This window comes from Somniosus microcephalus, chromosome 5 (genome assembly GCF_052327205.1).
Source record: "Somniosus microcephalus isolate GS21.2 chromosome 5, FLI_Smic_1.0, whole genome shotgun sequence".
In the NCBI taxonomy this organism is placed as follows: domain Eukaryota; kingdom Metazoa; phylum Chordata; class Chondrichthyes; order Squaliformes; family Somniosidae; genus Somniosus; species Somniosus microcephalus.
The window spans coordinates 409,114-424,206 of record NC_140991.1 but is presented as its reverse complement, the minus strand read 5'-3'; the positions used below and the strand labels follow the sequence as shown (position 1 = coordinate 424,206).

At 45.5% G+C, this 15,093-nt stretch overlaps 1 protein-coding gene across 1 annotated transcript; it reads left to right on the top strand.

The window, feature by feature from the left end:
- Positions 1 to 1,146: 1,146 nt before the first annotated feature.
- LOC147116793 (fucolectin-5-like) lies at positions 1,147 to 9,485 on the top strand. The gene is made up of 3 exons (XM_085987207.1): positions 1,147 to 1,186; positions 1,611 to 1,678; positions 9,187 to 9,485. The coding sequence occupies exons 2-3, from the start codon at positions 1,612 to 1,614 to the stop codon at positions 9,459 to 9,461; spliced, it is 342 nt and encodes a 113-aa protein (XP_085843333.1). The 5' UTR covers positions 1,147 to 1,186; position 1,611; the 3' UTR covers positions 9,462 to 9,485.
- The last annotated feature ends 5,608 nt before the right edge of the window (positions 9,486 to 15,093 follow it).

Genomic DNA, 15,093 nt, shown 5'->3' with positions numbered 1-15,093 from the left:
TGCCAAATCTCTGCCCACTTACTTAGCCTGTCTATGTCCCTTTGCAGGTTTTTTATGTCCTCCTCACTCCAACCAAACTCCAGCCATGATGTTCTTCAATCGAAGACTACGATGCCGCTTGGATTTGGTTAAGCCAAACGTCCGAAGAGATGTGGAGAACAGGCAGTTTCAGAATATGAATGAAAGGCCGACCAGGAGTTTTAAGTTAGGTCAACCAGTTTTGGCCCGGGACTACCGCACTGAGAAATGGCAGCCAGGAACGATTTGTACACGGCAAGGACCTTTCATGTATACCGTGGACGTTGGAGAGAGCATTGTAAGATGCCATGCTGACCAGATTCTAGAGTCACTGGAAAACGTCAACTCCACACCACGATCTGATACACCTGGCAATGAAATCGATGTACCAATTGCAGCTACCGCAGAACCGGTGATATTGGAAGCAGATGAACCAAACAACGACATTGATCCCGACTCAGCATTGCCAGAAGAACCTGATACCCCAAAGAGGCGTTATCCAGACAGAATCAGGAGGCCTCCTCAAAGACTGAACTTACAATTGCTTAAACTTAACCAATGTATCTAGCGACTGTAATTGTGATTGTAATTAGTTATCATTTAGTTGTTAAATGAATGTTATGTACTGTTTATCTAAAAGGGGAGGAATTGTTGTGTATGTACCTTTAAGAGAATAACTGGTCTCAGACTGCAGTACCGGCAGTGACCACCCCTGTATAAAAGGCGCTAGTGAGCTGCTGTTGTTTTCAGTTTCACTATTGACTTCCAGCAGTAAAGACTTGTTTTGTTCAACTCCTGCTGTCCGTGTCTCAATCATTCACAGACATAATAGAAAGAAGTCCAGATTGATTACAGTGCTCCTCTGACCTCGTCACTCCCCCCGAGCCCTCAGTCTCGCTGCACTTCTCCTTTCAAACAGTCTGTTCCCTCTTTCCCCATCCTGAGTAACGGTCCGACACGTATTGCGAATTCCTCTTGTTCTTCTATTTTATGCGGGTTTTGCTCAATTGATATTTCCTAAGATTGACAAATGGCATCAAACTTTTAGCCAATAGAAACCCAGCTCCAGCAGCATGTGACCAGTTGCACACTGACCCGTCTCTAAGCTGCTGTGATATAAACTCTGATCAAACCGCCAATCTAAGCACCTGCGAGGATCCTGCACAAGGTGAGCAAGCTTTCCTGATCTCTTTTCCTGCAGTCCGATTGTATTCTGGGGATCGGGGAGTGCATCCAGGCTGGGACTTTTCCCTAGCATCCTGTTCCTCAATGTCCATCTTCAATCTGTATTAGAGCTTACAGTCAGTCGAAGGGGCACAAAATAGGAACCTATTTCCTATATCCTGCCCTGGGAGTGTTTGATGGGACAGTGTAGAGGGAGCTTTACTCATCTCCTAATAATAGTCAACTGTCGCCGAGAAAAAAGACAAAAGTCTTCCTAACATGGCTGGATGATGAAAGGAGCTAAACCGCCCAATAAATATTAATCAAATTTTTATTAATGTCTGTCAGGCACACGAAAATTTCCTTTCAACAACTGGCATCTGCTCTTTCAGTGTGGTTAACATTTCCTCTTCTTTTTTTCTCTACAGAATGAAGTCCCATTACATGCTGGTGTTTGCCTGTCTCTGGGGGCTTGCTCAATCTCATCCCTCAACAGGTAAGAAATTAACGTGTGGCAGTTACCACCAGTTACAAACACCGGCAGGAAGATTCAGTCAGCGTTTGATTCGCATTTACTCTGGTTATTGATGCAGACTGGGGCTGGTCAGACTGGGTCAGTGCTCAGTGACTGAGAGCAGGAGCAGCCCGCCTTGGATTAGACTGGCCCTGACTGGCAGCTTCCTGAGCTCAGTCACAGCTCTGATAGAGACCAGCGGATAATGGGCCCAGCCAGGGTTTGTGACTGTCTGTGTGTGTCTGTGTGTGTGTCTGTGTGTGTGTGTGTGTGTGTGTCTGTGTGTGTGTGTGTGTGTGTGTGTCTGTGTGTCTGTGTGTGTCTGTGTGTGTGTGTGTCTGTGTGTGTGTGTGTCTGTGTGTGTGTCGTGGCTGATCCTCTATCTCAATACCATATCCCCACTCTCTCCCCATACCCCTTGATGCCTTTTGTGTCCAGAAATCTATCTATCTCCTTCTTAAATATATTCAGTGACTTGGCCTCCACAGTCTACTGTGGTAGAGAATTCCACAGGTTCACCACCCTATGAGTGAAGAAATTTCTCCTCATCTCAGTCCACAATGTCCTACCCCGTATCCTGAGACTGTGACCCCTCATTCTAGACCCCCCAGCCAGGGGAAACATCCTCCCTGCATCCAGTCTGTCTAGCCCTGTCAGAATTTTATACGTTTCAATGAGATCCCCTCTCATTCTTCTAAACTCTAGTGAATACAGGTCTAGTCGACCCAATCTCTCCTCATACGACAGTCCTGCCATCCCAGGAATCAGTCTGGTGAACCTTCGCTATACTCCCTCTATGGCAAGTATATCCTTTCTTAGGTAAGGAGATCAAAACTGCACACAGTACTCCAGGTGTGGTCTCACCAAGGCCCTGTACAACTGTAGGAAGACATCCTTGCTCCTGTACTCAAATCCTCTTGCAATGAAGGCCAACATACCATTTGCCTTCCTAACTGCTTGCTGCACCTGCATGTTTGCTTTCAGTGACTGGTGTACAAGGACACCCAGGTCCCTTTATACATCACCAGGTTATAGTCCAACAGCTTTATTTGAAATCACAAGCTTTCGGAGCGCTGCTCCTTCTTCAGGTGAAGTGGAGAAATGCATAGAGACACAGCTTATATAGTCAGAGAATCATGTCAGATGTTTACAGGTACCTGTAAACATCTGACATGATTCTCTGACTATATAAGCTGTGTCTCTATGCATTTCTCCACTTCACCTGAAGAAGGAGCAGCGCTCCGAAAGCTTGTGATTTCAAATAAAGCTGTTGGAGTATAACCTGGTGTTGTGTGACTTCTTACATTTGCCCACCCCAGTCCAACTCCAGCATCTCCACACCTTTATACATCAACATTTCCCAATCTATCACCATTTAAATAATACTCTGCCTTTCTGTTTTTCCTACCGAAGTGGATAACTTAAGAACATAAGAACATAAGAAATAGGAGCAGGAGTAGGCCATACGGCCCCTCGGGCCTGCTCCGCCATTCAATAGGATCATGGCTGATCTGAATCTAGACTCACGTCCACTTCCCTGCCCTCTCCCCGTAACCCCTAATTCCCTTATCTGCTAGGAAACTGTCTATCTCCATTTTAAATTTATTTAATGTTGCAGCTTCCACAGCTCTCTAAGGTAGCAAATTCCATAGATTTACTACCCTCTGAGTGAAGAAGTTTCTCCTCATCTCAGTTTTATTCTAAGATTATGCCCCCTAGTTCTAGTCTCACCCATCAGTGGAAACATCCTCACCGCATCCACCCGATCAAGCCCCCTCACAATCTTAGAACATAAGAACATAAGAACATAAGAAATAGGAGCAGGAGTAGGCCAATCGGCCCCTCGAGCCTGCTCCACCATTCAATAAGATCATGGCTGATCTGATCCTAACCTCAAATCTTCTATCACTCTGCATCCACCCGAACCCATGTGATCTCCCGGGAGAGGCGAAAAACCAGATAAAGACCCAATGGCCAATTTGGGAGAAACAAATCTGGGAAATTCCTCTCCGACCCATCTAGGCGATCGAAATTCTTCCAGGAGATCACTCTGTCCCTATATTTTCTACAGTACTTACCTTCTGTAAAGGCGATCTCCACCCCAGCCAGGAACAGGAATAAAACCATCTCCTGAAATCTAACAGAATTAGAACACAGTAGGAGCAGAACAAGGCTACACGGCCCCTGGGCCCACTCCACTACCCACAGGGCCATGACCATTCCGAACCCAGACTCATGTCCAATTTCCTGCCCGCTCCCCGTAACCCTTAATTCCCTTTACTTCTAGGAAACTATCTATTTCTGTTTTAAATTTATTTAATGATGTAGCTTCCACAGCTTTCTGGGGCAGCAAATTCCACAAACCTACCACCCTCTGAGTGAAGAAGTTTCTCCTCATCTCAGTTTTGAATGAGCAGCCCCTTATTTTAAGATTATGCCCCCTAGTTCTAGTTTCACCCATCATTGGGAACATCCTCACCGCATCCACCCGATCAAGCCCCTTCACAATCTTATATGTTTCAATAAGATCGCCTCTCATTCTTCTGAACTCCAATGAGTAGAGTCCCAATCTACTCAACCTCTCCTCATATGACCACCCCCTCATCCCCGGGATTAACCGAGTGAACCTTCTTTGTACTGACTCGAGAGCAAGTATGTCTTTTCTTAAGTATGGACACCAAAACTGTATGCAGTATTCCAGGTGCGGCCTCGCCAATACCTTGTACAACTGCAGCAATTACCTCCCTGTTTTTATATTCCAACCCCCTAGCAATAAAAGCCAACATTCCATTGGCCTTCTTAATCACTTGCTGCACCTGCATACTAACTTTTTGAGTTTCGTGCACCAGGACCCCCAGATCCCTTTGTACTACAGTACTTTCCAGTTTCTTGCCATTAAGATAATAACTTGCTCTATGATTTTTCCTGCCAAAGTGCATAACCTCACACTTTCCAGTATTGTATTCCATCTGCCAAATCTCTGCCCACTTACTTAGCCTGTCTATGTCCCTTTGCAGGTTTTTTATGTCCTCCTCACTCACTACTTTCCGTCCCATCTTTGTATCATCTGCAAACTTTGATATGTTGCACTCGGTCCCCTCCTCCAAATCATTAATATAGATTGTAAAGAGTTGGGGACCCAGCACTGACCCCTGCGGAACACCACTAGTTACTGGTTGCCAATCTGAGAACGAACCATTTATCCCAACTCTCTGCTTTCTGTTAGAGAGCCAATCCTCCACCCACGCCAGAATATTACCCCCAATCCCTTGATTTTTTATCTTGAGCAATAATCTTATATGTTTCGATAAGATCGCCTCTCATTCTTCTGAACTCCAATGAGTAGAGTCCCAACCTACTCAACCTTTCCTCATACGTCAACCCCCTCATCTCTGGAATCAACCAAGTGAACCTTCTCTGAACCGCCTCGAGAGCAAGTGTATCTTTTCTTAAATATGGAAACCAAAACTGCACGCAGTATTCCAGGTGTGGCCTCACCAATACCCTGTATAACTGAAGCAAGACTTCCCTGTTTTTATACTCCATCCCCCTTGCAATAAAAGCCAAGATTCCATTGGCCTTCCTGATCACCTGCTGCACCTGCATACTAACTTTTTGTGTTTCATGCACCAGGACCCCCAGATCCCTTTGTACTGTAGCACTTTGCAGTTTCTCTCCATTTAGATAATAACTTGCTCTTTGATTTTTTCTGCCAAAGTGCATAACCTCACACTTTCCAACATTATATTGCATCTGCCAAATTTCTGCTCACTCACTTAGCCTGTCTATGTCCTTTTGCAGGTTTTTTATGTCATCCTCACTCACTGCTTTCCCTCCCATCTTTGTATCGTCGGCAAACTTGGATATGTTGCACTCGGTCCCTTCCTCCAAATCGTTAATATAGATTCACATTTATCCACGTTATACTGCATCTGCCATGTATTTGCCCACTCACTCAACTTGTCTAAATCAGCTTGAAGCCTCTTTGCATCTTCCTCACAACTCACAATCCCACCTAGTTTCGTGTCGTCAGCAAACTTGGAAATATTACATTTGGTTCCCTCACCTAAATCATTGATATATATTGTGAATAGCTGGGGCCCAAGCACTGATCCCTGCGGTACCCCACTAGTCACCGCCTGCCACCCCGAAAAAGACCCATTTATTCCTACTCTGTTTCCTGTCTGTTAACCAATTTTCAATCCAGGCCAGTATATTACCCCCAATCCCATATGCTTTAATTTTGCTCATTAACCTCTTATATGAGACTTTATCAAAGGCCTTCTGAAAATCCAAATACACCACATCCACTAGTTCTCCCTTATCTATTCTACCAGTTACATCCTCAAAAAACTCCAGTAGGTTTGTCAAACTCGATTCCCCTTTCATAAATCCATGTTGACTTTGTCTAAACCCGTTGATATTTTCTAAGTGTCCTGTTATCACATTCTTTATAATAGACTCTAGCATTTTCCCTACTACTGATGTTAGGCTAACCGGTCTGTAGTTCCCTGTTTTCTCTCCCCCCTTTTTTAAATAGTAGGGTTACATTTGCCACCCTCCAATCTGCCGGAACTGTTTCACAATCTATAGAATTTTGGAAGATGACAACCAATGCATCCACTGTTTCCATGGCTACCTCTTTTAGTACTCTGGGATGCTGATTATCAGGCCCTGGGGATTTATCAGCTTTCAGTCCCATTAATTTCTCCAGCACTATTTTTTTACTAATACTAATTTCCTTTAATTCCTCCTTCTCAATAAACCCTTGGTTCCCTAGCATTTCTGGAAAGTTATTTGTGTCCTCTTCCGTGAAGACAGAATCAAAGTATTTGTTTAATTGCTCAGCCATTTCCTTGTTTCCCATTATAAATTCTCCCGTTTCTGACTGTAAGGGACCTACATTTGTCTTCACTAATCTTTTTCTTTTTACATATTTGCAGAAGCTTTTACAGTCTGCTTTTATGTTCCTTGCAAGTTTACTCTCATACTCTATTTTACCCCCTCTTAATCAATCTCTTGGTCCTTTTTTGCTGAACTCTAAACTGCTCCCAATCCTCAGGCTTGCTACTTTTTCTGGCAATGTTGGATCTAATACTACCCTTTGTTGTTTTTGTTAGCCATGGTTGGCCCACTTTTTCTTTTGTGTTTTTGCGCCAGAAAAGAATGTATAATTGTTGCAATTCATGCATTGGTTCCTTAAATGTTAGCCATTGCCTATCCACTATCATGCCTTTTAATGAAGCTCCCCAATTTATCATAGCCAACTCACTCCTCATACCTTCATGGGTTCCCTTGTTTAGATTTAGGACCCTAGTTTTGGATTGGACTTCTTCACTTTCCATTTTAATGAAGAATTCTATCATGTTATGGTCACTCTTCCCTAAAGGACCCCGCACAACACGATTATTAATGAACCCCTTCTCATTGCACAATACCCAATCTAGGAGAGCCTGTTCCCCAGTTGGCTCCTCAATTTCAGTGTCAACTTTGGCTCAGTGGGTAACAGCCTTGCCTCATCTCTGAGTCAAAAGGTTATAGAGTCATAACGGCACAGAAGGAGGCCATTCAGCCCATTGAGTTCATGCCGGCTCTCTGTAGAGCAATCCAGTCAGCCCCATTCCCCCGCTCTATCCCCGTAGCCCTGCAAGTTTATTCCCCTCAAGTGCTTATCCAGTCTCCCCTTGAAAACATTGAGTGTCTCCGCTTCCACCACTTCCGTCGGCAGCGAGTTCCAGGTCCTCACCACTCACTGCATAAAAAAGTTTTTCCTCACGTCAGCCCTATATCTCTTGCCCAAAACCTTAAATCTGTGTCCCCTAGTCCTTGTACCATCAACTAGTGGGAACAGCCTTTCCCCGTCTAGCCTATCCAAACCCGTCATAATCTTGTACACCTCTATCAAATCACCCCGCAACCTCCTTTGCTCTAATGAAAACAAATCCAGCTTCTCCAACCTGTCCTTGTAGCTCAGATCCCCCATCCCCAGAACCATTCTGGTAAATCTCCTCCGCACCCTCTCAAGGGCCTTCACATCCTTCCTAAAGTGTGGTGACCAGAACTGGACGCAATAGACCAGCTGTGGCCTAACCAGCGCTTTATAAAGGTTCAGAATAACTTCTCTACTTTTGTATTCAATACCTCTATTTATGAAGCCCAAGATCCCATATGCTTTGCTAACCACTCTCTCAATATGTCCTTCCACCTTCAGGGACCTATGCACATTAACTCCCAGGTCCCTCTGTCCCTGAACACTCTTTAAAACTGTGCCATTAAGTGTATATTGCCTCTCCCTGTTCCTTCTGCCAAAATGCATCGCCTCACACTTCTCTGTATTAAATTCCATCTACCACTTGTCTGCCCATTCTGCTAGCCTTTCGATGTCCTGTTGCAGTCGATTGGTATTATCATCACTGTCTGCCACACCCCCAAGTTTGGTGTCATCGGCAAATTTAGAAATTCTACTCTGTATTCCAATATCCAGGTCATTTATATATATCAAAAAAAGCAGTGGTCCCAGCACTGACCCTTGGGGAACACCACTGTCTACCATCCTCCAGTCTGAAAAACAGCCATTTACCACAACTCGCTGTTTTCTGTCCTTAAGCCAATTCCTTATCCAATCTGCCACTGACCCACCTATTCCATGTGCCTCAATTTTGTTAACCAGCCTTCTATGTGGTACTTTGTCAAACGCCTTCCTAAAATCAATGTAGACAACATCCATTGCATTCCCTTCATCAATCCTCCCTGTTACTTCATCAAAAAATTCAATTAGATTAGTCACACACAATCTGCCTTTTACAAATCTGTGTTGGCTCTCCTTAATTAGCTTAAACCTCTCCAAGTGCCCATTAATCTTTTCCTTGATTATTGTTTCTAAAACTTTACCCACCACTGATGTTAAACTGACCGGCCTGTAGTTACCAGGGTTGTCCTTACACCCTTTCTTGAACAATGGTGTCACATTTGCCACTTTCCAATCCTTAGGCACCTCCCCCGCATCTAGGGAAGATTGGAAAATTATGGCAAGACCTTCCGCTATCTCCTCCCCCAATTCCCTTCACAACCTGGGATACAAGCCATCTGGACCAGGCTGGACCAGCCTTTCTAGTACATCCTCTCTCACTGTGTTTATTTAATGTAATATTTCACACTCCTCCTTCCTCATTGCAATGTCTGCATCGCCCCTGTCTTTTGTGAAAACAGATGTAAAGTATTCATTAAGGACCATACCCACGTCTTCCGCTTCCACACACAGGTTACCGTTACGGTCTCTAATAGGCCCGACTCTTTCTTTAGTTATCCTCTTGCTCTTAATGTATTTACAAAACATTTTTAGGTTTTCCTTGATTTTACTTGCCAATATTTTTTCATGCCCTCTCTTTGATTTCGTAATTTCCTTTTTAATTTCACCCCGGCACTTTTTTTCTCCTCTAGGATTTCTGTAGTATTGAGCCTTTAAACAACTTTCATCCCCCTGTTTACAGGCAATCTGGCTGCGACCATTCGGGCGACCCAGTCTAGCGTCGGAGAACTCGGAGAGGCTGGGCATGCAATCGATGGAAATGCCAACACTAATTGCAAGTTGGGATCGTGCAGCAGCACAAGTAGTGAACAATCCCCTTGGTGGAGAGTTGATTTATTCTACCATTACCGAGTCTATATCGTACGAATCACCACCGGCACAAATGGAAATGGCTTGAATGGAGCAGAAATCCACATTGGCGACTCGGTGGAAATCGATGGCAGAAAAACCCTGTAATGTACACCCCCTGTAATATACACCCCCTGTAATATACACCCCTTGTAATGTACACCCCCTGTAATATACACCACTTGTAATATACACCCCCTGTAATGTACACCCCCTGTAATATACACCCCCTGTAATATACACCCCTTGTAATGTACACCCCCTGTAATGTACACCCCCTGTAATGTACACCCCCTGTAATATACACCCCCTGTAATATACACCCCCTGTAATATACACCCCCTGTAATATACACCCCTTGTAATGTACACCCCCTGTAATGTACACCCCCTGTAATGTACACCCCCTGTAATGTACACCCCCTGTAATGTACACCCCCTGTAATGTACACCCCCTGTAATGTACACCCCCTGTAATGTACACCCCCTGTAATGTACACCCCCTGTAATATACACCCCCTGTAATATACACCCTTTGTAATGTACACCCCCTGTAATATACACCACTTGTAATATACACCCCCTGTAATATACACCCCCTGTAATATACACCCCTTGTAATGTACACCCCCTGTAATATACACCACTTGTAATGTACACCCCCTGTAATGTACACCCCCTGTAATGTACACCCCCTGTAATGTACACCCCCTGTAATATACACCCCCTGTAATGTACACCCCCTGTAATGTACACCCCCTGTAATGTACACCCCCTGTAATGTACACCCCCTGTAATGTACACCCCCTGTAATGTACACCCCCTGTAATATACACCCCCTGTAATGTACACCCCCTGTAATGTACACCCCCTGTAATATACACCCCTTGTAATGTACACCCCCTGTAATGTACACCCCCTGTAATGTACACCCCCTGTAATATACACCCCCTGTAATATACACCCCCTGTAATGTACACCCCCTGTAATATACACCCCCTGTAATGTACACCCCCTGTAATATACACCCCCTGTAATATACACCCCTTGTAATGTACACCCCCTGTAATGTACACCCCCTGTAATGTACACCCCCTGTAATGTACACCCCCTGTAATGTACACCCTCTGTAATGTACACCCCCTGTAATGTACACCCCTTGTAATGTACACCCTCTGTAATGTACACCCCCTGTAATATACACCACTTGTAATATACACCCCCTGTAATATACACCCCCTGTAATATACACCCCTTGTAATATACACCCCCTGTAATATACACCCCCTGTAATATACACCACTTGTAATATACACCCCCTGTAATATACACCCCCTGTAATATACACCCCTTGTAATGTACACCCTCTGTAATGTACACCCCCTGTAATATACACCACTTGTAATATACACCCTCTGTAATGTACACCCCCTGTAATGTACACCCCTTGTAATGTACACCCTCTGTAATGTACACCCCCTGTAATATACACCCCCTGTAATGTACACCCCCTGTAATATACACCACTTGTAATATACACCCCCTGTAATGTACACCCCCTGTAATGTACACCCCCTGTAATATACACCCCCTGTAATGTACACCCCCTGTAATATACACCCCCTGTAATGTACACCCCCTGTAATATACACCCCCTGTAATATACACCCCTTGTAATGTACACCCCCTGTAATGTACACCCCCTGTAATGTACACCCCCTGTAATGTACACCCCCTGTAATGTACACCCCCTGTAATATACACCCCCTGTAATATACACCCTTTGTAATGTACACCCCTGTAATATACACCACTTGTAATATACACCCCCTGTAATATACACCCCCTGTAATATACACCCCTTGTAATGTACACCCCCTGTAATATACACCACTTGTAATGTACACCCCCTGTAATGTACACCCCCTGTAATATACACCCCCTGTAATGTACACCCCCTGTAATGTACACCCCCTGTAATGTACACCCCCTGTAATGTACACCCCCTGTAATGTACACCCTCTGTAATGTACACCCCCTGTAATGTACACCTCTGTAATGTACACCCGCTGTAGTGTACACCCCCTGTAATGTACACCCCCTGTAATATACACCCCCTGTAATGTACACCCCCTGTAATGTACACCCCCTGTAATGTACACCCCCTGTAATGTACACCCCTGTAATGTACACCCCCTGTAATGTACACCCGCTGTAGTGTACACCCCCTGTAATGTACACCCGCTGTAATGTACACCCCCTGTAATGTACACCCCCTGTAATGTACACCCCCTGTAATGTACACCCCCTGTAATGTACACCCCCTGTAATGTACACCCCCTGTAATGTACACCCCCTGTAATGTACACCCCCTGTAATGTACACCCCCTGTAATGTACACCCCCTGTAATGTACACCCCCTGTAATGTACACCCCCTGTAATGTACACCCCCCTGTAATGTACACCCCCTGTAATGTACACCCCCTGTAATGTACACCCCCTGTAATGTACACCCCCTGTAATGTACACCCCCTGTAATGTACACCCCCTGTAATGTACACCCCCTGTAATGTACACCCCCTGTAGTGTACACCCCCTGTAATGTACACCCCCTGTAATGTACACCCCCTGTAATGTACACCCTCTGTAATGTACACCCCCTGTAATGTACACCCCCTGTAGTGTACACCCCCTGTAGTGTACACCCCCTGTAATGTACACCCCCTGTAATGTACACCCCCTGTAATGTACACCCCCTGTAATGTACCCCCCTGTAATGTACACCCCCTGTAATGTACACCCCCTGTAATTACCCCCTTAATACACCCCCTGTAATGTACACCCCCTGTAATGTACACCCCCTGTAATATACACCCCCTGTAATGTACACCCCCTGTAATATACACCCCCTGTAATATACACCCCCTGTAATATACACCCCCTGTAATGTACACCCCTGTAATATACACCCCTGTAATGTACACCCCCTGTAATGTACACCCCCTGTAATATACACCCCCTGTAATGTACACCCCCTGTAATATACACCCCCTGTAATGTACACCCGCTGTAGTGTACACCCCCTGTAATGTACACCCCCTGTAATGTACACCCCCTGTAATGTACACCCTCTGTAATGTACACCCCCTGTAATGTACACCCCCTGTAATATACACCCCCTGTAATGTACACCCCCTGTAATGTACACCCTCTGTAATGTACACCCCTGTAATGTACACCCCCTGTAATGTACACCCCTGTAATATACACCCCCTGTAATATACACCCCCTGTAATGTACACCCCCTGTAATGTACACCCCCTGTAATGTACACCCTCTGTAATGTACACCCCTTGTAATGTACACCCCTCTGTAATGTACACCCCCTGTAATGTACACCCCCTGTAATGTACACCCCCTGTAATGTACACCCTCTGTAATGTACACCCCCTGTAATGTACACCCGCTGTAATGTACACCCCCTGTAATGTACACCCCCTGTAATGTACACCCCCTGTAATGTACACCCCCTGTAATGTACACCCCCTGTAATGTACACCCCCTGTAATGTACACCCCCTGTAATGTACACCCCCTGTAATGTACACCCCCCTGTAATGTACACCCTCTGTAATGTACACCCCCTGTAGTGTACACCCGCTGTAATGTACACCCTCTGTAATGTACACCCCCTGTAATGTACACCCCCTGTAATGTACACCCCCTGTAATGTACACCCCCTGTAATGTACACCCCCTGTAATATACACCCCCTGTAATGTACACCCCCCTGTAATGTACACCCCCTGTAATGTACACCCCCTGTAATGTACACCCCCTGTAATGTACACCCCCTGTAATGTACACCCTCTGTAATGTACACCCCCTGTAATGTACACCCGCTGTAATATACACCCCCTGTAATGTACACCCGCTGTAATGTACACCCCCTGTAATGTACACCCCTGTAATATACACCCCCTGTAATGTACACCCCCTGTAATGTACACGCCCCTGTAATGTACACCCTCTGTAATGTACACCCCCTGTAATGTACACCCTCTGTAATGTACACCCCCTGTAATGTACACCCTCTGTAATGTACACCCTCTGTAATATACACCCCCTGTAATGTACACCCCCTGTAATGTACACCCCCTGTAATGTACACCCCTGTAATGTACACCGCTGTAATGTACACCCCCTGTAATGTACACCCCCTGTAATGTACACCCTCTGTAATGTACACCCCCTGTAATGTACACCCCCTGTAATATACACCCCCTGTAATGTACACCCCCTGTAATGTACACCCCCTGTAATGTACACCCCCTGTAATATACACCCCTGTAATGTACACCCCCTGTAATGTACACCCCCTGTAATGTACACCCCCTGTAATGTACACCCCCTGTAATGTACACCCCTGTAATATACACCCCCTGTAATGTACACCCCCTGTAATGTACACCCCCTGTAGTGTACACCCCCTGTAATGTACACCCCCTGTAATGTACACCCCCTGTAATGTACACCCCCTGTAATGTACACCCCCTGTAATATACACCCCCTGTAATGTACACCCTCTGTAATGTACACCCCCTGTAATGTACACCCCCTGTAATGTACACCCCCTGTAATGTACACCCCCTGTAATATACACCCCCTGTAATGTACACCCCCTGTAATGTACACCCCTGTAATGTACACCCCCTGTAATGTACACCCCCTGTAGTGTACACCCCCTGTAATGTACACCCCCTGTAATGTACACCCCCTGTAATGTACACCCCCTGTAATATACACCCTCTGTAATGTACACCCCCCTGTAATGTACACCCCCTGTAATGTACACCCGCTGTAATGTACACCCCCTGTAATGTACACCCCCTGTAATGTACACCCTCTGTAATGTACACCCCCTGTAATGTACACCCGCTGTAATGTACACCCCCTGTAATGTACACCCCCTGTATGTACACCCCCTGTAATGTACACCCCCTGTAATGTACACCCCCTGTAATGTACACCCCCTGTAATGTACACCCCCTGTAATGTACACCCCCTGTAATGTACACCCCTGTAGTGTACACCCCCTGTAATGTACACCCCCTGTAATGTACACCCCCTGTAATGTACACCCCCTGTAATGTACACCCCCTGTAATGTACACCCGCTGTAATGTACACCCCCTGTAATGTACACCCCCTGTAATGTACACCCCCTGTAATGTACACCCCCTGTAATGTACACCCTCTGTAATGTACACCCCCTGTAATGTACACCCCCTGTAATGTACACCCCCTGTAATGTACACCCTCTGTAATGTACACCCCTGTAATGTACACCCCCTGTAATGTACACCCCCTGTAATGTACACCCCCTGTAATGTACACCCCCTGTAATGTACACCCTCTGTAATGTACACCCTCTGTAATGTACACCCCCTGTAATGTACACCCCTGTAATGTACACCCCCTGTAATGTACACCCTCTGTAATGTACACCCCTTGTAATGTACACCCTCTGTAATGTACACCCTCTGTAATGTACACCCCTTGTAATGTACACCCTCTGTAATGTACACCCTCTGTAATGTACACCCCCTGTAATGTACACCCTCTGTAATGTACACCCCCTGTAATGTACACCCGCTGTAATGTACACCCCCCCTGTAATGTACACCCCCTGTAATGTACACCCCCTGTAATGTACACCCCCTGTAATGTCCTGTACACTCCC

Excerpts from the sequence above, each read along its gene's own strand:
- LOC147116793 (XM_085987207.1), top strand. The coding sequence starts at position 1,612 with ATGAAGTCCCATTACATGCTGGTGTTTGCCTGTCTCTGGGGGCTTGCT. Across the intron at positions 1,679-9,186 it reads TCAATCTCATCCCTCAACAG|GCAATCTGGCTGCGACCATT; the intron begins GTAAGAAATTAA and ends CCCTGTTTACAG.